The 27,240-nt window shown below is 37.4% G+C and overlaps 3 protein-coding genes across 4 annotated transcripts in view; all 3 read left to right on the forward strand.

Annotated features, from left to right (window-relative positions):
- Window positions 1-12,472, forward strand: part of LOC125227950 (adenosine receptor A2b-like) — a 202,728-nt gene extending 190,256 nt beyond the window's left edge. For both annotated transcript variants that reach the window (XM_048132359.1, XM_048132360.1), the window contains exons 2-3: window positions 10,247-10,458; window positions 11,427-12,472. In XM_048132359.1, coding sequence (XP_047988316.1) covers window positions 10,247-10,458; window positions 11,427-12,125 — 911 coding nt within the window. In that variant the 3' untranslated portion in view covers window positions 12,126-12,472. The remainder of the gene's footprint in view (window positions 1-10,246; window positions 10,459-11,426) is intronic.
- Window positions 12,473-18,682: 6,210 nt separating this feature from the next.
- LOC125228342 lies at window positions 18,683-21,818 on the forward strand. Its single transcript, XM_048132876.1, has 4 exons — window positions 18,683-18,997; window positions 19,794-19,962; window positions 20,106-20,320; window positions 21,175-21,818. The coding sequence occupies exons 1-4, from the start codon at window positions 18,865-18,867 to the stop codon at window positions 21,816-21,818; spliced, it is 1,161 nt and encodes a 386-aa protein (XP_047988833.1). The 5' UTR covers window positions 18,683-18,864.
- A 453-nt stretch (window positions 21,819-22,271) lies between these two features.
- On the forward strand, window positions 22,272-27,240 carry LOC125228059 (odorant receptor 10a-like). Its single transcript, XM_048132506.1, has 5 exons — window positions 22,272-22,282; window positions 22,699-22,811; window positions 23,400-23,568; window positions 24,262-24,476; window positions 26,597-27,240. The coding sequence occupies exons 1-5, from the start codon at window positions 22,272-22,274 to the stop codon at window positions 27,238-27,240; spliced, it is 1,152 nt and encodes a 383-aa protein (XP_047988463.1).

Here is a 27,240-nt window from a genome sequence, read left to right on the forward strand (position 1 = left end):
TTACGTGTACATTTTACTATTTTTTTTCTCACAACTATATAAATAATCATGTACTGGGTGGCTAGCCGAATGGCACAATCGCTCACGAAACGCTCACGAAACGAAGCGCTAGTAGATATCTCTATCGCGCTTGCGTATTGGCGCGACAGAGCCAGCGGCGTATCGCTTTCGTTTGGCGTCGGAGAAATGCCATTCGGCTACGGGGCCTGATGTATGGTGTAATAAGATTTATTTTCCAAATTTCATAGTTTAGGTCAACCGGAAGTACCCTATTAATTTTGACTTCCTTGAGAGTGTAGTATTTTTTTCAACTCAATTAACTTATGTTGTATTTACCTACTTAAAAATGAGGCTTTTTTACAGCTTCAAGGAACGGTACAGTACAGTACACTTGAGTATAGGGTTTTTCCGAAATAAAGAATATTGACATATAGATAAACGGATTGGCAAGAAAGTACACAATTGTATAAGGGTTCCATTTTTCCCTTTTGATCCGAAAAAGATAAAAAATCTTTGTCATTCAAAACTTTATGTGATTTCTCAAGTCAGCGTTTTTTCATTTATTAAACATTTCATTTTCATTAATTTATTTTAAAATGTTTCCAGAAAGCATAGATAGATCTTATCACACAAAATTTCATACAAAACGATGTCTTACCACTTCAAGGTAATGTTAAATCACTTTCTTTTTTTTGAGTTACTTAGCATAAATTTATCTTATTTCAATATTTTGTAATATAAGTACGTTTACACACACTGAACCCTATACGAAATTTGTCAGTATACTAAACACTAAGAAATTTCTGACAGTTAATCTTAAAAATCAATTTGAAATGATTTATTTTTAACAAATATTAAAAAATAACTATTCGGTCAGAGTGAGTATTTTCAGACATAGTCTCAATAAAAAGGGAAACTACACTCTCTGTCTCATTTATAGAGGTTATACTTGACGACAAACCCACCTACCATACACTATTTAAGTAAGTAAGTATAAGTTTTAAGAGAGTAGGCTAGATTTTTATAAGAAAAGCCTGCTATGTGACGCAAAACACACGATCTGGAATCATCCACGATTTCTACAAATAGTACAAAATTATCGCTATGTATGAGATTGTACAAATCGGGCACAAACATCTAACACATCTTTTTATACAATATTTCCGAAAATATAGCTATGTGTCATAATTCACATAGCAGGCGCAATTCCAAAACTGCTGTTATTAAGAAGATAATGTAGTTATGTGATTTATTGCAGTTAGCGATTATAGGAAGAACATTCAATGTATGGGCATCACATATCTACTTTTGATAAAACCTGTAATACTGAAATGAGCTCGATGCTGTTTTTGGAGCATATGTATTTAGAAATAAGGTTTAAAATGGCATTGAAAACGAAAAATCGCTAAAAATCACATAGCGAATTTTGCACGCGCAGCGACGATATTCTGTGCCAGCACCAAATCAATGACTTTGAATACAAGTCACGTGGAACGGGATGAGCCTAGTTCCTTATTAAATAAAGGTTGGATTAGTGGGTGTAATCTTCGTAATCCAGCTTGCCTGGTAAAAGTGGTAAATAACCAAATTGTTCCTATATCTAAGATTGTGGTAATCTATACTGGAACTGAGTAATTGGCTTGCAAAAACCTGACAATTTGTGTTGACTATCAAATTCACGTCATCAAAGACAGATCTTTAACCCTTTATTAATTTCCTATGAGTTAGACACTTCACTTCCTTCTGTGGACATAATAATATATAAGGTTGTACCCCGCTGTATGTGAATATAACGTTGGAATTCTTTAACCTTCCACGTATAATATATATAAGAACAATTTGGATGTTTACCGTATGTAAATACCTATGACCCACATAGGGTATGATATGATCAGAGATGAATAAAATTTATCTGTACGGTACCTGTCCGAACGACAATAAGCCATGCTATACAAGGCTTTTAAATCAAATTATTGATATCGATTCCAAATCAAGAACCTTCTAGATTTCCTAGACAACTTGTCTAACATCCCACAGAAACCCGCTCTCTGGGTAAGAAGGAGGCTAAAGTTCTTTTCGAGAAAAGGGATGCACCGTAATCCTAAATGTGACGTTAGAAGAATGTACATACAACATGTACCTCTTCATTAGCTTGAATCTGCTCCTAACGCTAATAGACGGCTCTTTAAGATTTTTAGTATCAAACACTAATTATTCTGGGAGCTTCATTCAGGCAAATAACCGCGAAGGTTATTGCTGCAAGAATATTACCAATGTTCAACAAGAACTGATCGCCGAGTCTGCCTACATTCTTCCCTTGTTTTTGACAAAAATAAGTTATGAATTATTTAGTGTCTTGCTTGGCTACTCGTCTAAAATACATAAAATGTACTAATATTAGAGCTACGCGCCTGTGACATAACTAATTTATGGGGCCAAATCAATGCTAAAATCTATTTTGGAACTATTTTTAGTCTTGTTCCAAATATAACTAAAACTTCAGTTAGGCCTACAGTCCAAGTTATTTATTTATCTTACCATAATGGGTATCCAGCAGATATAGTTGGTATAATATTACAATGATAAGTGAAAACCAGTGTTTTTCTAGCTATACTACAACTTATTAGCAAAGGTAGTGCTGCTTACCATATCAACCCAACTAATTGCAAATACGTATATGTACAACAAAATGAAACCACTTATAGGGTGGTACATATTAAAAATGGACTGAAACGAAAATCTTATAAATTAAAAGATAATTTATTGCCTAAATAGCTGCACTCTGTATACTACTATTATTCACCTTTAGGTGGGCACATGAAATTCGTCTTTTGTTCGTATATGCCAACTTAAATCGGCCTGGAAATACAAGTACATACTGTGACATCACGCAATGATCACCTTTGTTCAAATTTGTACGTACACACTTGACATTGTTTAGCCATTATATGCTAACAACAAAGTAAGGAAATATTGTAGTCGATTTTATATATCTTCAAGGGAGATCCCGTTGTTTTTGTAAAATGTTGTATAAGTGCACTTGATTCCTCATAAAGACTATAAGAACTTTCAAATAAATATTAATACAAAGGAATAAGCCATGAAGATAACTTTGTGTCTGTAACGTAACCTAAACAGTATTATGCCTTAGTTATACTGAGATCTATAGATCTAACATATATGCTTTGCTGTGATAAAGACAAATAGCATTGTGGCTTGTAATGCCTCAACAAGATTTCACTTTCTTTTAGCGAAGTAGATCGATGCATAATGATAAAGGATCCTGAAATTAATAGAAACAGACAATACCGAAAATTATGATTTGATGGGTGAAATGAAATAAAAATATGAACTCGCTTTTAGAAATAAGATTTAATCTTATAACTTGATTCACATTGATTTATTAAAAATACAGTATTCACAAAAATAGTAACATGTATCACTGCAGATTCCACTTAGTTGGTTGAATTGAAATGATTCACCCACACACGCAGATTATTAAGTGCACTAGTTGTTTCCACCAGTTTCACTAATGATGAGGAATTAATCACATTGGCGTTATGCGGGCCACCAGGCGGTCACAGACAGGTCTCAAATATAATAAAATAGGCTTCAAATAACGGTAGGAAGCTTAATAGCAGCGTTTTACCTTACAATAAAACGCATATTAAGCGAAGTACCTTATTTGAAGCCTATAGTTTTTAGGCCGCCAGTGGCTAAAGTACTCCGTTGCAATACACCACTTTACTTTTATTACACCCATGGAGGGTAGGTTTAACTCACTAATGTATTTTATCACCTTCACCATTCAGGTTGCAAAATCCAACACCTATACACTCCAATGTATACTGATATGTCCCTGTTTTTATTTAAAATGTACATAATTAAAATAATTATTGCAACCTTTTTAGTAAATTGTACACTTATTGCAACTTTGTTTTGGTTATAATTTGAGAACCAATGAGGCAAACGGCGCCCGTAGGCGCCACCGCCCGGTGGTGAGGGGATAAAACTGGAAGGGTAAAACTGGTGGTGGGGATAATGGCGACTACTGTCAGCTTATTATGTAGCTCTTACCTGCCATTTTATTAGCAGGGACATGTGAGTTTGGGGTCCACTTATTAGGTAATTCTAAGAATGCCACCTACCACTCGAGAACTCATAAATGCCACCATGTGTGTGTAGTGCTTAGCAGGCGCCGTGGCCGAAATCAGCCAGTACATTATGATGACACATATGATGAGTACAGTATGAATCTTTGTCTAAAGATTTAAAGAAAATGCTCCTTGACACCACCAGAGCCAGCATTATGGACACCCTTCTGCAGGGATCGGATTTGGGTGATTTCATTTGATAGTTTATATTTCAAGGGAAATTTTAGACACTAGCCCCCTTATTCATATTCATAAACGTCCAGTAAAGTTATCAAGCCGATAAAGTTCGTTTGTCCCTTTCCGACGTATTAGTGTGATAGAAAGTCACAAACGAACTTTATCCTGTTGATACCTTTAGTGGACGTTTATGAATAAGGATTAAGGAAGTAAGACTGAAAGACTGATATAAGTTTAATGGTATTTATTGTGTTTAATTTTGTAGTGTAGGGAGTTATAAGAATTTCGATTTAGATGCAATTTTTTTCTTCATTGAAAAACATAATATCTGTATATAAGTATATCGTGGACTGTTTTCGATAGTCAGTGGTATGATTCAGTGTTATATTAATCATTGAACGACTGAATAATATTATTTAAAATATGTCGTGTAGATAATACAGTCATATTCAGCTATGTAAGCAAACAACCATAGCGTGAAAAATACTTTTGTTTGCTGTTTATTTAAGTGTGCTACTTAATATCTAGGTACATACCACAAGGACAATAGTCGCCGTCACACCTGCCCGTACAATGTAGAATATCGCATTTGTCATTTGCGATTCCGAGAATCTTCGTGGTAATATAGTTGTTTTACATATTCTAATTACTTTACTCTTTGGATACCTTTGGATATCCATTAGTACTTAGTACTTTAATGTTATAAATGGGAAAGTGTGTGTGTCTGTTTGTTTGTCCATCTTTCACGGCAAAACGGAACGACGAATTGACGTGATTTTTTAAGTGGAGATGGAGTTGAAGCGATTGAGAGTGACATAAGCTACTTTTTGTCTGTTTCTAACTCGAGCGAAGCTGCGGGCAAAAGCTAGTACTTAATAAAATAAATATACTGAGTTTCTGTTTAAGGACATATTCAGTAGAGGTGAAAATCTTAAGAAAGTCACCTGTTGTATGTGTGAGTGACGTGTTCGAATAGAGAACACATATTTAAAAAAACCGGTCAAGTGCGAGTCGGACTCGCTCACCGAGGGTTCCGTACAAACTTTCAATAGTTGAATCATCAAAATGTTATTCATAGAACTCTACAGATTTGACTAAATCCCTCAAGACTCAATTTCCCACATAACAAGTAATATTTTAATATACAATTTTATTGTTAGACAACGTCCTAATAAAATCAAGACTATTCGACTTCAATAGTTTACGACTTATTACGACATGTCGCAAGGACGCTCCTGAACCGACCTCATTATATCAGGAAAAACGCGGTGTAGGAAATGAGCGTTCAACGTACAGCGACATCTATCGGCAAATTGAGTAAACTAATGCGCGCGAGCTAGTATGGAGGATGATTTTTATGGAATAATTGTTTATTGCGTAAACCGATTTTAACCATTTTGCCTCTATTTGAAAGCAGGTAATTTCATTGTTATTATGTTAAAAAATACAGGTACAATAAACACCCGCAAGGGTGTTGAAATTGAAAATGTAAATCTGAAAGGTTTTTTATAAATTAAAAAAAAAGTTTTCAAGATACGTGTACGATTTTATTTTTCCTGTAATATTCCTTATAATAGCCATGTTTGGTGAAAATTTCATAAATTTATGTTCTATTCGAACACGTCACTCACACATACAACAGGTGACTTTCTTAAGTTTTTCACCTATATCATGTTTGATGTTACGATTAGGAAAAACTTTAAGCCTCCGCCACACGGGCGCGTTTCGAGAGCGTCGGCGTCGCGTCAGCGGAGCGACACGCCGGCGTGACGCCCGCAGGCGGCCGGCGTGACGCCGGCAGGCGGCCGGCGTGTCGCCCGCCGGACGCTGGCGGGAAGCGCGCGATGCGCGCGCAATCCGCTCATGATCTGAGCGATAGGGATAGCGATAGGGATAGCGATAGCGATAGCGATAGCGATAGCGATAGCGATAGCGATAGCGATAGCGACAGCGACAGCGACAGCGACAGCGACAGCGACAGCGACAGCGACAGCGACAGCGACAGCGATAGCGATAGCGATAGCGATTGCGATGCTATCGCTATCGCAATCGCAATCGCAGTCGAATTATATGTAGAGTCGAATTATATGTAGAGTCGAATTATATGTAGAGTCGAATTATATGTAGAGAATTATATGTAGAGTCGAATTATATGTAGAGTCGAATTATATGTAGAGTCGAATTATATGTAGAGTCGAATTATATGTAGAGCCGAATTATATGTAGAGCCGAATTTATGTAGAGCCGAATTTATGTAGAGCCGAATTTATGTAGAGCCGAATTTATGTAGAGCCGAATTTTATGTAGAGCCGAATTTTATGTAGAGTCGAATTTTATGTGGAGTTACTCGTGAGTAGAGAGATATGCCCTTGTTCAAGTGCTAGAGACACTATTCTAAGACAGTCTGTCATAAGTTTCAGATGGAAGACGACCCAGAGGTGCCGCTATCGCTATCGCTATCGCTATCCCTATCGCTATCGCTATCTCTCTTTTTCAACCCCTTCATCCCTTTTTTTCGAAATAAAAATTAGCCTATGTTCTGTCTCAGGGTCTAAAGATTGTCTGTTCCAAATTTCATCAAAATCGGTTGCGTGGTTTAAGCGGGAAAGTGTAACAGACAGACAGACAGACAGACAGACAGACAGACAGAGTTACTTTCGCATTTATCTTTCTACGTTCGAATTCATGATGCCGCAAATCCGTCCGATCGCAACGCGCGCTGTGTTATGTGTGACTGCACAAGCGTTCCGAGGGCGGACCGCTCGCGATGCGCCGGCGCGACGCCGGCGGAGCGCTCTGCCAACGCGCAGAAACAGCGCGCGTTCAGCTCGCGTGCCGCTAAGCTGACGCAACGCTCTCGAAACGCGCCCGTGTGGCGGAGGCTTTAAGGCCAAAATAAATTCTGGGTTGAAACTGCTGTCTCTTTGCCCTCGGACGAAATTGATTAATCTAAGAGAAAGTCATTTCAGCCAAAATGAGTTTGCTGGTAAACTGCCGCTACGAATACTTACCTATTTCTAATCTTATTTTATTAGGGTTCCGTACCTCAAAACAGAAAAACGGAACCCTTATAGGATTACTCGTGCGTCTGTCTGTCCACTGTCACAGCAAATTTTCTACGAAACTGCTGAACCGATTAACTTGAAAATTGGCACGCATATGTAAACCTGTGACCCAAAGACGGACATGTAATTTAAATTAAGAAAATTTAATTATAGGGGCCACTTTTGGGGGTAAAAGTGAAAATTAAAAATCAAAGTTTCTACCTCTAGAACTATTATTTAACACTGACATTACTTACTTCTTCTTACTTCCGATATAGCGCTACAACCCTTTGTGGGTCTTGACCTCCTCCAATTGTCGCGATCTCTCCAGTTGGTAATTTCCTCATTCCCATAAGGTCCTCTTCCACACAGTCAAGCCACTTTTCCCGAGGTTTAGCCCTTTGCTGTGGTGTCCACCTGGGCATAATTTTAGGAGCCCTCATATATGGCATTCTTTCAAGGTGACCAGCCCATCTCAGCCGCTGGGATTTTCAGAACCTAAAGATAGTCTCTTAACACTGACATATCCGATTCATGTAATATAGAGTGTCCGGTAATCAGGGATGTAACGGAGCTCTGCTTCTGCTTCCGTTTCTGCGGAACTTCCGTTTTGTTTTACACATCCGCTTCTGTTCCGGTTCTGTTATTTTTCAAACGGAAGTTATAGCGGATGTCGGAACCTAGCGCGACGGTGGGACATGAGTGGCGTACATCAAAGACCAACAGGTCTATACCTGTCATTCGCTCATCTCTCAGCTTGCCACGTGCTGCGATACTAAACATCAATCGCTTCATTCCATTGCGCGCCAATATTTGTCCTGTCCACCTAGTTAGTAGCGAGTGAACAACTATTCAGTGGTGCAGGGCTTATCTACGATCCCCTTAGAAGCAAACTGCCGGGAGATAAAGCTACTAAGCTTTTGTTTATTAAATACAGTTTACTTCTTTTATAATCACTCCATTTAATTTAAAAATTTAATTGTGTGCTAACAATTACGCATAATTTTTACTGGTTAGTTTTGGATTGTATTATAGGTACTACCTACGAGTAAGTTTTCTTTTCGTTTCTAAAACCTTTTACGACATAATAAAGGTTTAAAAGGATTCTTATGTGATTTTTAGTGATTACCTAAACAACTAAACATCTTAAAGTTCAAGGTGATTTAAATTTTTGGATTGTAATGAATGATATACTTAAGATAAAATATCAGGTAACTTTTCTTTTCGTTTTTAAAACCTAAGTGGGCCTAAAGGCTGATTACAAACTGCTGATTACAGGTTGAACAGTAAACACCTAAAAGTTCTAGGTAATTTAGGTAGTTTTGGTTTATGTTATACCTATGTGGTATTTTTTCATTTCGTTTTTAACATCTATAACTTCCGCTTCTGGTTCCGGTTCCGCTTCTGCTTCCGTTAAACTAAATTCCAAACTTCCGCTTCCGCTTCCGGTTCCGTTAAAACCACATCCGTTACATCCCTGCCGGTAATAAATGGATAACCTTATAACCACCAATAGATCAGCTTAGACTGGTCCCGAAAATTGCTTATGAGGTTTGTTTAATAGTAAATATCCTCTGTCTGTGTGGAAAACCAGATCACTTTTACTAGAGGTAAACTTGTTGATTTTCTGGTCCAGTTTAAGGCGCTCTATTAGTATTTATTTACGCATTTAAACGGTTATCCATGAATTACCGGACACCCTGTTTATGAATAACCGTTTCTATAAGGACCCCATTCAAAGGTACAGTCAACCAATCTGAATCCTAGGCCACTGACTTATATAGCAAATAAAGCACGGTGTCAATACGACGGGGTTCTAGAGGGCCCTATTTAGGATTTTTCCCCTCACTAGCTCGGAAACACGTGTTTTGTCCTTCAATATCAGCGGGTAAAAACGCATTTTATCCAATAGTGGGTAAAGTAATTTGACCTTGAATAAAGTTAAATTTACTGTTTTAAAATTGATAAAAGTAGGTGAATCTAGTAATAAAGATGATTTACCACTTGTGGAACTACTGGAAGCAGTGATAAACGCATTTTTTGCGTTGTAGTTTCCTCGCTACAGTGAGGGGAAAAGTTTAGTGTTACACTCGGGTGCAAATGTATTTTACTTCTCGTGTGTTAAAAAACTCGCAAGTTCAGGATTCTATTCTCGAACCACTCGCTTCGCTCGTGGTTCAACTATAGAATCCTTTCACTTGCTCGTTTTTCAATTCCACACTCGGCGTTAAAATACAACTTTGCCCCCTTGTATAACAAATAACTATTAATTGGTTGACTGTACGGTTGGAAAGAGCACGTATTGTGTCTACATTGCGCTGTATTGGGAATCACTAGTAATTGCCTGCAACAGATGGTTTTTAACGAGCTTAGCCTCAATAACAATTCCAACAAGACCTACAAGTCCGACAACGCAGTTGGACTGGTTTCGGGTACGATAGCCAAGGTTATCCTAAACCGATCAGATTTTACGAGTTTGCTTTATTAAACGGCAAAACAACTGCATTTGGAATGGTAATTTGCTAGTTATAAAATTTGATTAGGGGTTGGTCTGTGATTACACTGCATATAGGTAGGTATGATTCAATATCCAACTTTGGAACTAAATACTTTGCTGAGAGATGATAATTAGTGATTGGCTAACAAAAATCTCTAACAGAGTCAGGCCTTCTGTCGGGGTTCGAGTCGGGAGAAATTACTAGAAATGTACCATTATTTATTGCGTCGTTATTTTGGAATTATTCTTATTACAATACTTCCAAAATTCAACAAATTGTACAAAGGCAATCTTTTCCTTTGAATATTGTTCCTAGTATCAAATAACTTACCCCTTTGAATACAAGTTCTTACCCAGAATTTCATTCTTTCCAGTTATAATCTCCGTGTGCTGGGTCGCCGGAGCCGGCGTGGGTTTCCTGCCGCTGCTGGGCTGGCACGCGGCCGTTGACCCCGATGTCGGCTGTTATTTCGTCGAGGTTATGGATTACAACTTTCTGCTGTTCCTGTATTTCGCCACAATCATGACACCTAGTGTACTCCTGGCAGCCTTCTACGCGCACATCTACCGCGTCGTGGTCAAACAGGTGAATAAAATTATACTCGTATTCTAGTTATAACTGTTATAAGAAATCGTCAGCTCTGTTGGCCTAATGCGGCCTTGGATCCTGATGTCGGCTGTTACTTCGTCGAGGTTATGGATTACAACTTTCTGGTCTTCCTGTACTTCGCCACAATTATGACGCCCTGTGTACTCCTGGCAGCCTTCTACGCGCATATCTACCGCGTCGTGGTCAAACAGATGAATTATATTCTAGTTATAATCTTCGTCAGCTCTGTTGGCCTAATGCGGGCTTGGATCCTGATGTCGGCTGATATTCGTCGAGGTTATGGATTACAACTTTCTGCTCTTCCTGTATTTTGCCACGATCATGACACCTAGTGTACTCCTGACAGCCTTCTACGCGCATATCTACCGCGTCGTGGTCAAACAGGTGAATTATATTCTAGTTATAATCTTCATCGGCTCTGTTGGCCTAATATGGCCTTGGATCCTGATGTCTGCTATTATTTCGTCAATTAAGGTTATGGATGGATTCTGCTGTTCCTTTATTTCACCACGATCTTTGACGATGACGCTACAGACATCTTTTATTATAATATAATATCATGTACGTAATTAGTGTTTACGTTTCCTTAGCTATGACTAAAAATTGTAATCATATCTTGGGAATTAACTGTATTAAACTTTATATTTTCCTTCAATTCTGACTGACTGGTATGACTCAGTTATTACCCGTATCGCTTCTTACACGGTGTAATTTGAATTTGAAACTAAAAACTTGTTTTCAATTTCAAGTATAACATTTATATTATACTTACTTTGATCTAACGCAACGTTTCAAATCAAATGAATGGCTTGTGATACAGAAACAGGTAAAATTAAACTTAAGATTTATTAGTAGATACGTATCTATCATAGTTAGATCTGTTTATTTTTTGTTTGATTTGATATTAATAAAAGGGATTTAATAGGGACTTTAATTCGTTTCAGTTGAGCGAGGTTATGACGGTGCAGGGAACCAATGGGCGCGTCACGGGCGGGACCATGCTGCGGGTCCTCGGCGCGGCGCAGAAGCGCGAGGTCAAGGCCACGCAGAACCTCGCCGTCATCGTCTTCTTCTTCATGGTCTGCTGGATCCCCCTCTACACCATCAACGCCATCAATGCCTTTAAACCAGATCTCCACATTCCAAATCTCCTCACGGACTTTTGCATTATTCTATCCCATCTCAACTCCGCTATCAATCCACTCCTTTACGCATACCACCTCAAAGACTTCCGAGCGGCGTTGAAAGGACTGATATGTACAATACTAGGACGAGGAGGACCAATCCCACCTGGGTACAGACCACCAGTTCCAATTAGACGACCGGCGTTAGAAAGATGCAACGCTTTAAGAGAGAGGCCTAGAATTTATGTGAACTCACCGGTTTGGCTTCGTCAGAAAGAAGCGGAGTTAGCTGCGGTGCAGCAAGCTAACAAAGCGATAGTTCCGGCGACAGCAGATATGGAGCCGTTTTTAAATAAGACCGTCGCTGAAAGTTCCAGCGGGCGGCACACGCCAGAGGGCCGAGAAAGCGAAGGCAGTCCTTACCTCATAGAAAACGATCAGGAGAGATGTCAGAGCCCGTACAGACGGGTAGAGGAGCTCCTCCGCAGAGTGCGCAGCGTCAACTCCGACCACAGCTGACACGAGTCGTGCCGGGACCGCCCGGCCTACAGTTTCTCCTGAACTCAAAGCTTTAAAGCCACGAAGGCGACCTATTCCAAAGAATACGACTGCTATGAGCAGATTTACTTTTACGGCTGTCAACATGATCTATATTTATAAGAAATTTACTATTAGCTGAAGTCATATTTTTAGATATTAAAACGAGATTTTTCTAGTACAACGTAAAATCTATGTGAGTAGATGTTATTGCAAATATGTTGCAGTGCAAGAATGGACATTATATTTAATTATCTAATGTTGCTGTTATGCTTGTCCTGAGAGAATCGGTCAATTGTAATGTTGCTTGTTAATTAAACATGCAGTAAGTTTAATCATTTGTATTTCATTTCTATTCCTCAACAAGGCATTCATAGTTTTGTTCTCAATATCACAGTTTGAAAATGGTCACTGTACAGAGTGTACAGTGTACAGTCAACCAATTGGAACCCTAGGCCACTGTAGAACTATGTCATAGTGACGTTATAAGTCAGATTGTAAGAAATCTCTTACTGCTTGTCATTTTGACATGGTTGTAGAGTGGCCTAGGGTTCCAACTGATTGACTGTACCTAGTAATTTGTAAGTATGTTTAAGATCCAGTGGGTTGATGTTTTCCTGACACTATCACTGAGTGTAGCGTGCTCGCAACCAAAATAGTACATAAATCATAAATATTTTATTTGTAAACATAGGTACATATAGATCTTACATGGAGTTGTGTCAGTGTCGCTATGCTTTGCCTGTAGGCATACAAATATTTTTTGTGGCGATTGAGCATGCAGCAAATATTAAACAAATAAGACCTGAGACTAAACCTAATCTTAATGATATTCTACAATTCAGAATCGGAGAGAAATTCTTTAATAGAATAGTAGGCTTTCCTTGCCAAAAATTTAAATAGACTTTTTTTTAAAATCTACCATGTCACCTAATTCTAGTATGTTGTTTGGTAATTTATTGTAAATCTTAGGTGCCATACCGAAAATACTTTTCGCAAAAAGAGCCGTTTTTTAACCGACTTCAAAAAAGGAGGAGGTTCTCAATTCGACTGAATGTGTTTTTTTTTTTTTTTTTTTTGTATGTATGTTACTCGATATCTCCGAGAATCGTAGACCGATTTTCAAAATTTTTTTTTTGATCGAACGGGTATAACCCCGAGATGGTCCCATTGGCACCAAGTCGTGGTCTGATGATGGGATCTTGGAGAAATCGAGGGAACTCTTCAAATGTTATAGGCACATGTAATGTTTTTTGTGTATTTTTCAAAGGTGCACCAGTATTTGCGCCTGATGGTAATAATTTTATGTGGCTGAGCTGATGATGGAAGGTCAACTCCTCAATGGTTAGCAGTTAAAGGACAATTCTTTCACTACTGTACATATATTCGGACTGATACATATAATATCACTAGGAACCACTAAAAATCAACAAATAAATTAACTTTTTAACAAAAAATAAAACCGCCTTCAAAAAAAAAGCGTGTTACAAAACACGGAGAAACTAAAAAGCCAAAAATAATAAACCTTCGAATTCAGATTTCTTATCGGATTGCAATAATCTAAACATCCAAATTATAAACAAATCAATTATTTTTGGAGTCGGGATCTCGGGACCAGCCTGCGTATGGTTGGGTAGGGCAAACAGGAAATAGCAAGGCGACGAACAGGTCTGGTACCGACTACAAAAATAATTGATTTGTTTATAATTTGGATGTTTAGATTATTGCAATCCGATAAGAAATCTGAATTCGAAGGTTTATTATTTTTGGCTTTTTAGTTTCTCCGTGTTTTGTAACACGCTTTTTTTTTGAAGGCGGTTTTATTTTTTGTTATATTGAACGTGTGTAAACTTGATTACATCGCCGAGCGCTATTGGAAACAGAGAATTGGCTTATATTATTTTTGACATAGACGGCTGATTCAAAGATATACAGACAAGGCAATGTTAGAATATTACATTTAATGAAATGTGGTTTGCATGTATCATCTATTTGTAAATTACACATCGAACGTAAACATTTTTTCTGGGCTTTAAAAGCTCTTAGTCGATCTGTAGAGTTACCCCAAAATATGACGCCATATCTCAAAGCTGAGGTAACATAAGCTTGATAAGCTGTTAATACTGCCGATTCATTTACTTTTTTACTTAGATTATATAAAGCATAAGAATGTGAATTAAGTTTTTTACATACAATGTCAATCTGATCTTTCCATGTCAACTTATTATCTAAACTTAATCCTAAAAATTTTGTCAAATCTGTCTCGTCTATAAGGTGGTCTTTATATGAAACAGTGAGGTTCGGTATTTTGTCAATTCTTTGCTTAAATTTCATGTAATTAGTTTTAGTTAAGTTAATTCGTAAATTATTCATATTAAGCCAATCAATTACCGTCTCCAGGGCTTTGTTTATAGTTGCCTCTAGTGATTGTGGGTCATTTCCGGTAAATATAATTGTGCTGTCATCGGCAAAAAGAATCATGGGATGATCTATACATTGCGGCAAGTCGTTTATATAAATAAGAAAAAGCAATGGACCTAGCACACTGCCTTGAGGTACTCCATATTTAATATCTTTATAGTTTGATGACACGTACATTTCAGTCCTTGATTTGAAGCATAATTTGCTGATTTTAACTAGTTGCTTTCGACCAATTAGATAAGATTTTATAAGATTGTGAACATTACCGCGGATGCCATAGTTAAATAATTTTTCTAGCAAAATATTATGATCAACAAAGTCGAAGGCTTTGGACATGTCCATATACAAAGCAACAACAGGTCTCTTTTCATCAATTTCTTTCATTATTTTTTTACAAAAGCTCAAAAATGGCCATATTGATACATTTGTTTTTTCTGAAACCTTTCTGTTCGTTTGCAAATAAATTACGAGACTCGAAATATTGATACAATCGATTGTAAATAACCTTCTCAAATATTTTTGAAAATATTGAAAGAAGTGCTATTGGCCGGTAATTATCCATGTTATCTCTATCGCCTTTTTTAAAAAGGGGTTGTACTACAGCAAGTTTTAGCATTTCCGGAAATATACCTTGTTCAATACAGAGGTTCGCAATGTAGCTTAAAGGTGTTGATATTATGGTTGCTACTGTTTTTACAATTTAACATGATATGCCATCGTGACCGGTGCTGTTGGTGTTTTTCAATGAATTAATAATATTTAAAATGTCAAAAGGATTTGTTGGTGTCATAAAAATTGAATTTGGCGATTTAAATGTCATGGTAGAATTGATTTTAGAATTAGAAATAATGGAATTATCAGATAAAATATTCTTGTTAGTATTAGATGTTACGTGATCAGCAAAATATTCGTTAAATTTTTGTGTAATTTTTTCCATGTCATTTATTCGCCTACCTACGCCTACATTACGATACTAGTGCGAAAAAAAGGAAGTGAGTGACGACACGAACGAAGGGAGTGTTTTAAATCGACACGAGTTACAATGTTCCTTTTCGCACGTGTTTTTTTACGCACTAGTGCGAGAAGTGGTTCATTATAATTATGTCGGTCGAAACTTCAGAGGGCCATCTTTACTGAAAAACGTCGTACGATACACATGCGAAAAGGAAATTCGTAACTCGTGTCGATTTAAACATTCCCTTCGGTCGTGTTTTAATTTATCGCCACTCGTTTCGAACTTCCATTTTTACGCACTTGTATCGTAATGTACTATTATATAACCTATTATAGTCGCTAAGTTAAAAAAAAATGCACAAGGAAGAAGCCACTACCTCATGGATATGCATGGAGACAGTAAAGTGGCGATGGATAATTGAAAAGGGAAAGCGCAAGATTATACCGTGTCCGTGTCGCTCATTGTACAGCGTCATGTTTATGAATGTTATTAGACCGTATCTCCTTACAATAAAGTTTACGAATGGTCATTTAAATCGTGCCTAAGAGTAGTAACCTGAGTTGTAACCGCGAAAATATTCTTCAATTGTGGGGATCCTTTTCTGTCACTCTCTCCAGTAGGCCTAGCACATGATGGCCGCAGGAGTATGTCGCCGCGAGATAGACTACCCGTCCTTATGTCATTAATACAGTTAGAAGAAGACGTGGATCTATCTCGCGGCGACATACTCCCGCGGCCATCATGTGCTAGGCCTACTGCAATCTTCTCCAAGTAATCTTCTCCATTCAAGTTCGGAGTTAAACAGAAAGATTTAACAATTTCGCGTTTATGGGCGTTTTCAGAATTTGAGACCCCCCAATTAGCGTAAGTTGTTAACAAAAATTAATTGTCAGTTTTGTGACGATAAGCATGAAATTTCAATAAAAATATTGTTTCTGTGTTACCTAATTAGGTACATAAACTTTAAGCGATAATCTCCATTCAAAATGTAAAAAAAGGAAATTTTTATACAGATTTTATGCTTAGTTGTCGTCATAATACTGACAGCGAGTTAATTTTTGTTAACAACTTACGCTAATTGGGGGGACCCAAATTCTGAAAATGCCCTTATAGCGCCGACTTTCTCATTCGCGTATTCGGTGTTGTAGCACATATCGGACACTGGCGATCAAATATATAAAAGAGGCGCGTTCCTACTGTTCCTAGCACACATTCTAAGCTCGTGTAGGTGAACGCGTATTACCATGCTTGTATGAGTGACATATGACAGGTTGACTGTTCGTGTTTTTGACAGGCGGTAACTGTGAGGTAACCGAGAGGGGGTGGGCGGCGCTTTCAGCGGGGAGCGGAAGTGGCCATACTGTACGATAGTACTCTTTATTATACTGTGGTTGTAGTGAATACCTGTAGTTTTATCATTACCAGAAAAAGAATTTAGTTATAAACACTACGTTTTCAACACTACGTATAATAAACGAGACAGCTGGCAAAGTCATTTTGTAATTGTCTTCCGATTACCTATTGAAAAAAAAAGAACCCAAATGACCTCACTCTCAATCATGTGATTGGGTAAGTTGTTTGTTTACATTTACATGAAGTCATAAACACTGATGACAGCGCCATCTAGCTTTACATTCCATTACTGCATGTAAAGCGCCATCTGTACATTTCCGTACACTTTACTCCGTATGGTTATACTAGTAACAATGCCGAAGTCCGTTTATTTTTTTTTATACCAATCCGGAAGATGGCGACAGTAGTCTTTCTTTGTAATAAGCAACGACGTTTAATACGGGACTGACAAAGCCCATAACAAAACAGCGTACCCCTGAAATGTATGAGCCATTTGAGCTTAAACGTAGATGGCGCTGCTTCGCAGTCTGGAAGTTGCCAAAATCATATTTTCCCCATATTTTTGCGTTTTTATTTTTTATAAGAACAAATGACATATTTCTCTATTTTAATACACATTTTGAAAAAAAAATGGAGGCATCATCAGTATAATTATGATAGTATTTTTTGTAAATAAAATTATTTATTTTATTTTTATTTTATTTTAGTATTTAATAGGTGGCGTTAAAAAAATGAGGTACGATTCTTAGTATGAAGATTGTAAATCCTATATAAATTATCCTTGGTAATAAGCCTATAAAAGTACCTGTTCACTAGACATTTTTGTTTCAAATAATGTTTTTCAAAATTTTGGGCTGCTCCATAATAAAAGTTGCACAGTATGCCCTCTATGGTATTCCTCCGTAAATGCTTGGGTATGCAAATCAAATTCAATAAGTTAAAAATGCAGAAGTTGTTACGTCTGGTTATCTGGTAGTCAATAATTTGTATGACCTTTTTTCACCTATATTGTTATAAACTAACACCCTCGGGAGAAAATGCGATGATACACTTTAATGACAGTTAATTAATACATACCTTTTCTAGGTATAATTACACCGTAACTTGAGGGTGTAATTAGAACAAATGTGAATAGTATTTTCACTTGGGTTCCGTCGAAAGTTTTATTGAGATAGATATTAGGATTTAAATCCCATCACCGATCGATAAAATCGTAAACAAACGACTCAATGTATTGTTTCTTCTACTCCCGTACTGTTTGTTATTCGTCATTACTCATTAGACATGTTTTTCAAGCTTTTTTTTTCCAAACTTTGTGTCAAAGTCAAACTTTAACCATATTTGACAGACACATCATCGTCACGCAGCAGAAGTCTATGGAACTTCCCATACAATCAAATTTAACGAACGCTTTGACGGTGACAGAAGGTTTGATGCAACCGGCCTTTATTGTAATATTATTTATGTACTAAGGGCACAACAAAAATCGTCTCACAAGTACTATGACTAATAAAAAAAAATATGATTTACATTGTCTCTATTTACTGCTGTAAGGGTAGCTATTGAAACTAATCAACAAGTAATAAAATAACTTAAACTTTGTTTATCCGTTATTACGATGTGAATATTGACACCTGCAGTTTTAACATGTCTTGTAACAATTCAGTAAGTACTTAATTACTTATTTAGTTGTTAAATAAATAATTTATAGTAATTAAAGTAATAACTTTGTTGGTACCTGTAGTAAGAATTTGTGGCGAAGCATAAACTGAGTAGTTGTAGTCTCCTGATGACTCCACGTTGTACACATAGCACCACAGTCAGCTCCAAGGAACAGTGAGTGACCATCTCCGGATAGAAGTTTGTATGCAAAGCTCAGCGAAAAGAATTGCTGTCTGGACATAAGTCCAAAAATTTGAGATTTCACTCATTCTCTTCATATTTGAGAGTTCAATTTTAGCAGAAAAATTTTGTAAACTGGCTGACACAAATATGGTCAGTCTCCGGAACAAACTTCGTCGAATCAAAAATCGGCTGGTGGAAAACAGCTTCGATAACCTGCTGTGGCTGGTCATGGTCGGACCAAGCTTAGTTGGATATCAGATCACCAGGAAAAATATATTCGGTAAAATGTTTATATACTTATTTCGTTTCTGTAATCTTTATAGTAGTTAAAACGGACAAACCGACAACGAGGCAAGTAGCGTAGTGTAGCTTAGCGAAAGAAGCTACAACTTGATGTGGTCTTGTCATGGTCGATGGTCATAGCACTCATAGCAGCATTTGCGGTTAGGGTAAACAATTAAAATTTTTGCTAGTCCGGCTAACGATCGCTGTTAGTAATCATTACATTTAGCACTGGCCTAATCCTAGAATAAGCCATTGGGGCATAGTACCAATTACTTACTCACCTATAATATGTGTAGGTACCTACTAAGTGTCTGTGCAGTTGAGCGGAGTAATGCATTTGCACCACGCTATGTTTCTGTGGCGCATCTTAGTTCTTAAGATTTTTTAATTGTCTTCATGATATAAATAAATTAAAAAAAAAAGAAATCAAGCTGATGGTAATCTACAGTTTTAAATGATTCACGGTTATTTTCATTAGACTTATATTGACCGGGAGTTTTCCGTGATCATGATGCATGCAACTGCGTCGAAATATCGGGAGCTCGACAAAAATCAAAAAAGTAATCACGGTCTATAGGGGTCAATATAAGTCTAAAGCTGATGGTAGTTATTTACGCGCAAGTTTTATTTAAATATAATATTTTGACGCCAACGTTGCGCAGGATCTGCCATACAAAGTCGTTTAAAATCTAACGCCTGAGAGAGGAGACTCTTCGCCTTGAAAGTAAACGCTTTATTGCTAGATAAATTACCTTATCTCAGCGCTACTTCAAATGCTTATACAATTACAGTCCCTTTCTGGATCATCCATCTATCGCTGCTTGTCTACGTGTATGTCGTGGGCATCGTGGTCTACCAAGCCAACTATGCGCAAGGGGCCAGCGACTACATAAAGAGTTACGTCAACGTTTCCATCCTAGTATTTATAGTGAACAACAGCTACTGGTGGATAAAGAAAAGGTAACCATGTCGTTAGGTAGGTAAATCATCCGCCAATGAAAAAAATGAACATTTATTGAGCCGGGTCGTGAACACTTTGGGCCGTGTAATGAGTTAGGCTGTAATCTTCCTTGACCATTCTTCATTTGAACTTTAATTTTCAGAGATCTTTTAAAAAGTGTACTTAAAAAATCTAAAGAGAGTGACACAAGCACCATCCAAGCCGGATTATTCGTCGACAAATATGAGCGCTCCTTATCCATGATCAAGAGAATACTGATTGTTTTCTATTCCGTCAATACGATCAACGAGTTTACATCGTATTTGCCGAAACGTGTTGATCTGAACGCAGATACCTTCGCAATGACACCATGTGTTGGTAAGAATTTAAACGTGAAATGATAATCGGCGGTCGGGGTGGTGTAGCGGTTTATCACGTCAGCCGCGTTAGCTGGAGACCCGGGTTCGATTCCCGGCTTCGCCACCAGTGGGCTTGATCGCTTTTTCTTTAGTGTATGGTATCTATTTCAATTTATAATTTATAAAAGTAAGTATTTAAGAAAAAAAGCGAAAGTTAAATTCTGATTTTAATTAAGTGAGACCATTATAATTTAATTACCGGTGATCTATAGATCCTCTGTTTTTATTATTATCCCTGGTTCCGGGCCACACACTGTATAGTAGTGTACTACTTAAAAAAAAAACAAATCAAAAAATATTTAATAAAATAATTTGATTTGTTCCCTACATCGTGAAATGATAAGTTTTTTTTTTCAGAATGAGTTTTGCTGTTATATTATTTATTTTACAAGAAAGATTTCTATGATTTGTGTTCAGTTGGAGCTGAACCATGGGGCCAGCATGAACTCTGTAAAACTAAATTAATAATTGGTAGCCGCATCGATGCTGAAAATTATAAAAAAATATATCAGATTTTTTCTTCTCCTTTTCCTTCATTTTTTGACATTCTGTTCTATTCTGGGCTCTTTCTATCCACTTTGATCCAGCTTTGCAAAGTGTATCAGAATATAATTAAAATAATTAAAGAATCTATGGTTGTACTGCCGGTTGATTCATTAACTATTTGAATATGTATCACGAAAGTTTAACGTGTACATAATATAATTCTTTGTGATATTTAGAACTCTGTTGCTGTATAACATTTTGTTGACAGACCTCTTATGGGATCACTTTGATCTTGCGAATCTGTTATATTTAGAAACTTTGTTTTAGGCATTGAACCACTGACGTCGTCTCCACAACGTGAAGTCTGTATAGCACTGGCAACAATTCAAGAAATAACTATTCTCAATACTACACACAGTTTCCAGTCAATGATGCTTCTCCTCATAGCGCATACTTCTGTCTTGTATCGATTGCTTTCCGAGGAAATCATGACATTCAGTACGCTGCTTGCCGATCCAGCAAACTATGATTTCGTGAAACGAAGACTGTCTGTCATTGTATATCGTCACGTGCTTATTTTGGACATAACAAAAGATCTGAGAGCCTTATACAGTATACCAATGGGAATCAACTTCGGTTCAAATGCAGTGTGCATGTGCTTTTTCTTCTTCTTAGAACCTACTGAATATTTTAGTTTCATGCCGATAGTCGTGTATTGTTTCATTGTGTTCTTCTTGTACTGTTTTCTTGGGCAGAGGCTGACCAATGCCGCAGAGATGTTCTCTCAGGCGGTTTATAACAGTGGCTGGGAGATGATGCACGTAAAGGAACGGAGGGCAATTTTTTCTATGCTGCTGCAGTCTCAGAAAGAAGTTGATTTGCTTGCTGCGGATTTAATTCCTGTTAACATGAGTACTTTTGCTACCACCTGCCAGGCTATGTATAAATTTATCACTGTTTTTAAATTGTAAAGAAAATAGGCATTATTAAAAGTCTCTAGACCATAATTATTAATGGTCTAGGTTTATCATAAAAAGAACTCGAAATAAAAAACACATGAATTACATGACTCTTAATAAAAGAACGAACAGAACCCTTTGCTTTAATACCGTATCGAATTATTTTATCGTATTTAATTGCTATCAATGCGAAACAGCAAATAGCAAAGTTGATCGCTGGGTTAGTAGTTCGACTAAAAATCTTGACAGTCTTGCAAAGACAGCCAGTAATATACTCGTACATATTAGTAATACTGAATGTTTTTTTCTGTGTACAACGCATAGGATTTAGAAACGTATCTGCGTCGAAGTTAATAAAACAATGATATACAAAACAAAAATCTAATAATAACTACTGTAGGTAAGGTTTTGTTTTTAATGCATACCATTTCCACAATTTTCTAAGAATTTCCAATCAAGGTTTATATGAAGCATAAGTACTTACGAAATGAATAATTTATATTATGTTTGTTGATGCCTACTAATTAAACAAACATAGGTACTTTATAATAATCTATAATAAAATTGAAATGGTAGTTATCAAGAGTTACTGTTTCAAAGGACTTTCTTACTAATACAAGAAAAAATTATGCTTAATTTATGTAGGTAGTGGTAATATCACATGTTTTAGTGGAGTTGTTAAGCATTTGAAGAGTATATAGCGAAACTGAAGCGAAGAAACTGATGAAATCTTTACTAAAGTGCTCAATCCTTATGTTGTGTCGTGCACAGAAAAAAATATTGCGGCTATTATGACATATCTACTTAGTAAACATTATATTTTAGCCGAGCACAGGATTCCAACGGTGAAGAACATGGCTAGTGCACAATTTTAGCGCGAGCACTAGAACAGATTCCAACGGCTGAAGAAGCTGGTGCGAGACAACAGTTTCGACAACCTTGTCAGCATCGTTATGGTCTTGCCCAGTTTGGTCGGATTTGAGATCACCAGGAAGAAAATATCTGGTAAGTGGAAGTTGCTATAGGCATGTATGCATAGGGGGAACCCATTTTGTTTAAACAAATCGTCTAATAGACTTAGATAATAGATTAGGAATTCAAAGCCGCGAGATATCAGTCAGCCTAGATGAAATAACAACCGTTGATTCTAGCTATCGAAAGTGCAGTTTAGATCGGCCACCTAATACAGAAGAGCGATTAGAGAACGATATTATTGTGAGCCTTTGTGCATTTGGCTACTTACATGCTCAATATCATTTCGAGTTAGGCTTTCGGATAGTGGTTACAAGTGGAAATCGTTCAACGAAATAGGTCGTTTCAACTACTGTGTGCGTAGCCGAATGCACAAACGCTCACGATAATATCTCTTTCGTAGCTATCTATCTCTATCGCTCTTGCGTATTGGCGCGACAGAGCCAGACTACATTTCTCCGGCATTTCGGTGGCGTTTCGCGTCGCAGAAATGCCATTCGGCTACGGGGCCTGACCACGGTTTAAGTCAACGACGAGCAATAAATGCAATCATGCAGGAAGAAACCACTACGAGTACAGATTCTTTGCGTGACGCATCTTTAATATAACTGTTTTTTTCAGTTCCGTTTTGGATAATACATCTATCGTTACTCATCTATGTTTACGGCGTGGGTAGCCTGGTGTTTCAGGCTAAACATGCGCGAGTGGCTAGCGACTTTATCAAAAGTTACGTCAACGTCTCCATTTTGGTGCTTACGGCGAATAATAGCTACTGGTGGTTGACTCATAGGTGATGGATAGCATTTATTTGTATTTGATCTAATATCATACTCTGACCTGGTTCCGTAGCCGAATGGCATTTCTGCGACGCGAAACGAAAACGAAACGCCGCGAAAGGTCTGTCGCGCCAATACGCACGAGCGACAGAGATAGATATCGAGCGTTTCGTTTCGTGAGCGTTTGTGCCACGTACCCTTCGGCTATGTACCCTGGAACATACTCAGCCAACGGAATTCATGGGTTCTAAATCCACTTGCCGTCGTTCAGTAAAGCAAGAGCTCAGGGTAAAAGGGATGGGGTGCAAAGAGGTAACCCGAGCAAAACTCGCGAGGAAACCTCTTTATATCTGCATACACAAAATGTATGTGGTCTCTAATCCTATAGGACTAGTGTGTATTATTACCTGGGACCTGGGTCCAGCAGTGGAACGAAAACAGACTAATTGTTATATTATATTTTTTTATGATGGATTTATTTAATATTGATTGCTACCAAATACAGTACGTTCTCTAATATAAGTATCACTTTTCTATGCAATTAGTATGTGGTTATAATATTGGGCACTGAGCGCAGGTGCTGCAAAATTAGAAAATTACATGAATAAATCATGAATGAATTCCTTGATAAATTCACCATGCACTTTTCCAGCTCACTGTACACTAAGTACTTCTTACATCTTGCCTCCAAGACCGTTTTTTTTCAGGGATTTGTTAAGAAATGTAATAAGAAAGGCAAATGAGGCTGATAAGAGCACTATCCAAGCCGGGCTTTTCGTCGATAAACACAAGCAGTCCTTATATATGATCAAACGAATTTTGTTTATATTCTACTTTATCAACTGTACCAACGAGTTTACTTCCTATTTGCCAAAACGCGCCGACTTGAACGAAAACACATTCTCAATGACACCGTGTGTGGGTAAGAACGCTATTTTAAATTAGGAAAGTATTGCTAGTTCTCAAAATGTATCAAAGAATGTCAGATGATCATTGAGCATGAGCAGCCTATTTAGAGATATGGAAGCCGTTTGGGTACGAACTCTACGGGGCATGGCAGATGTTCAACAAACAGTTCTAATCTAACTAAATTCTTATTAGAGTCATGGGTATATGGGTAAGTTCGCCTTTGCACTTCACATCTCAATGTATGTTATTTTTAATGTGTTTTTGTACAATAAAGAGCTACTACTACTATAACTACTACTACTATATGGGTAATTATTACAGGGATAATTTTAAAGAATATGGTTCCTTTTAAGCCAATTCATTTCAAATATTATTTGGTGTGGTGTTTTTTATGAGTATAATTAATTACATACGATTACATTTTTTTTCAGGTTTCAAGCATCTGACGTCTTTTCCTCAACGTGAAATCTGTATAGCGCTTACATCCCTTCAGGAACTAACGATTGTTGTCGTTGTACTAAACTTCCAGATAATGATGCTTTTGCTCATAGCGCATACCTCTGCCATGTACCACCTGCTTTCCGATGAAATCATGACATTTGATACCTTGCTTACAGATCCTAGTAACTACGATTTCGTAAAAGAAAGACTTGGTGTTATTATAAAACGGCACAGTCTTATTTTAGATATAGTAAAAGACATCAGAGTTCTATACAGTATACCGATGGGAATTAACTTTGGTTCTAATGCGGTATGTATTTGCTTTTTTTTCTTTTCTTACGGCGAATAATAGCTACTGGTGGTTGACTCATAGGTGATGGATAGCATTTATTTGTATTTGATCTAATATCATACTCTGACCTGGTTCCGTAGCCGAATGGCATTTCTGCGACGCGAAACGAAAACGAAACGCCGCGAAAGGTCTGTCGCGCCAATACGCACGAGCGACAGAGATAGATATCGAGCGTTTCGTTTCGTGAGCGTTTGTGCCACGTACCCTTCGGCTACGTACCCTGGAACATACTCAGCCAACGGAATTCATGGGTTCTAAATCCAGTTCAGTAAAGCAAGAGCTCAGGGTAAAAGGGATGGGGTGCAAAGAGGTAACCCGAGGAAAACTCGCGAGGAAACCTCTTTATATCTGCATACACAAAGATGTATGTGAAGTCTCTAATCCTATTAGGACTAGTGTGTATTATTACCTGGGACCTGGGTCCAGCAGTGGAACGAAAACAGACTAATTGTTATATTATATTTTTTTATGATGGATTTATTAATATTGATTGCTACCAAATACAATACGTTCTCTAATATAAGTATCACTTTTCTATGCAATTAGTATGTGGTTATAATATGGGGCACTGAACTCAGGTATATTAAGCTGCAAAATTACATGAATAAATCATGAATGAATTCATTGATAAATTCACCATGCACTTTTCTAGCTCACTGTACACTAGGTACTTCTTAAATCTTGCCTCCAAGACCGTTTTTTTTCAGGGATTTGTTAAGAAATGTAATGAGAAAGGCAAATGAGGCTGATAAGAGCACTATCCAAGCCGGGCTTTTCGTCGATAAACACAAGCAGTCCTTATATATGATCAAACGAATTTTGTTTATATTCTACTTTATCAATTGTACCAACGAGTTTACTTCATATTTGCCAAAACGCGCCGACTTGAACGAAAACACATTCTCAATGACACCGTGTGTGGGTAAGAACGCTATTTTAAATTAGGAAAGTATTGCTAGTTCTCAAAATGTATCAAAGAATGTCAGATGATCATTGAGCATGAGCAGCCTATTTAGAGATATGGAAGCCGTTTGGGTACGAACTCTACGGGGCATGGCAGATGTTCAACAAACAGTTCTAATCTAACTAAATTCTTATTAGAGTCATGGGTATATGGGTAAGTTCGCCTTTGCACTTCACATCTCAATGTATGTTATTTTTAATGTGTTTTTGTACAATAAAGAGCTACTACTACTATAACTACTACTACTATATGGGTAATTATTACAGGGATAATTTTAAAGAATATGGTTCCTTTTAAGCCAATTCATTTCAAATATTATTTGGTGTGGTGTTTTTTATGAGTATAATTAATTACATACGATTACATTTTTTTTCAGGTTTCAAGCATCTGACGTCTTTTCCTCAACGTGAAATCTGTATAGCGCTTACATCCCTTCAGGAACTAACGGTTGTTGTCGTTGTACTAAACTTCCAGACAATGATGCTTTTGCTCATAGCGCATACCTCTGCCATGTACCACCTGCTTTCCGATGAAATCATGACATTTGATACCTTGCTTACAGATCCTAGTAACTACGATTTTGTAAAAGAAAGACTTGGTGTTATTATAAAACGGCACACTCTTATTTTAGATATAGTAAAAGACATTAGAGTTCTATACAGTATACCGATGGGAATTAACTTTGGTTCTAATGCGGTGTGTATTTGCTTTTTTTTCTTTTTGAAACCTGAGGAATATCTTAATTTTATGCCGATAGCCATGTATTGTTTCCTCGTATTTTTCTTATACTGTTTCCTCGGGCAGCGGCTGACGAATGCCGCGGAGGTATTTTCTAGGGCTGTGTACAGCTGTGGCTGGGAAGTGATGGATATTAAGGAGCAAAGAGCAATATTTATAATGATTCTGCAGTCCCAGAAAAGTGTTGATTTGCTTGCGGCCGATTTGATTCCGGTCAACATGCGCACTTTTGCGAGCACGTCTCAGGGTATATATAAGTTTGTAACTGTTTTTAAATTGTAG

This window comes from Leguminivora glycinivorella, chromosome 7, assembly GCF_023078275.1.
Source record: "Leguminivora glycinivorella isolate SPB_JAAS2020 chromosome 7, LegGlyc_1.1, whole genome shotgun sequence".
Taxonomy (NCBI): Eukaryota; Metazoa; Arthropoda; class Insecta; order Lepidoptera; family Tortricidae; genus Leguminivora; species Leguminivora glycinivorella.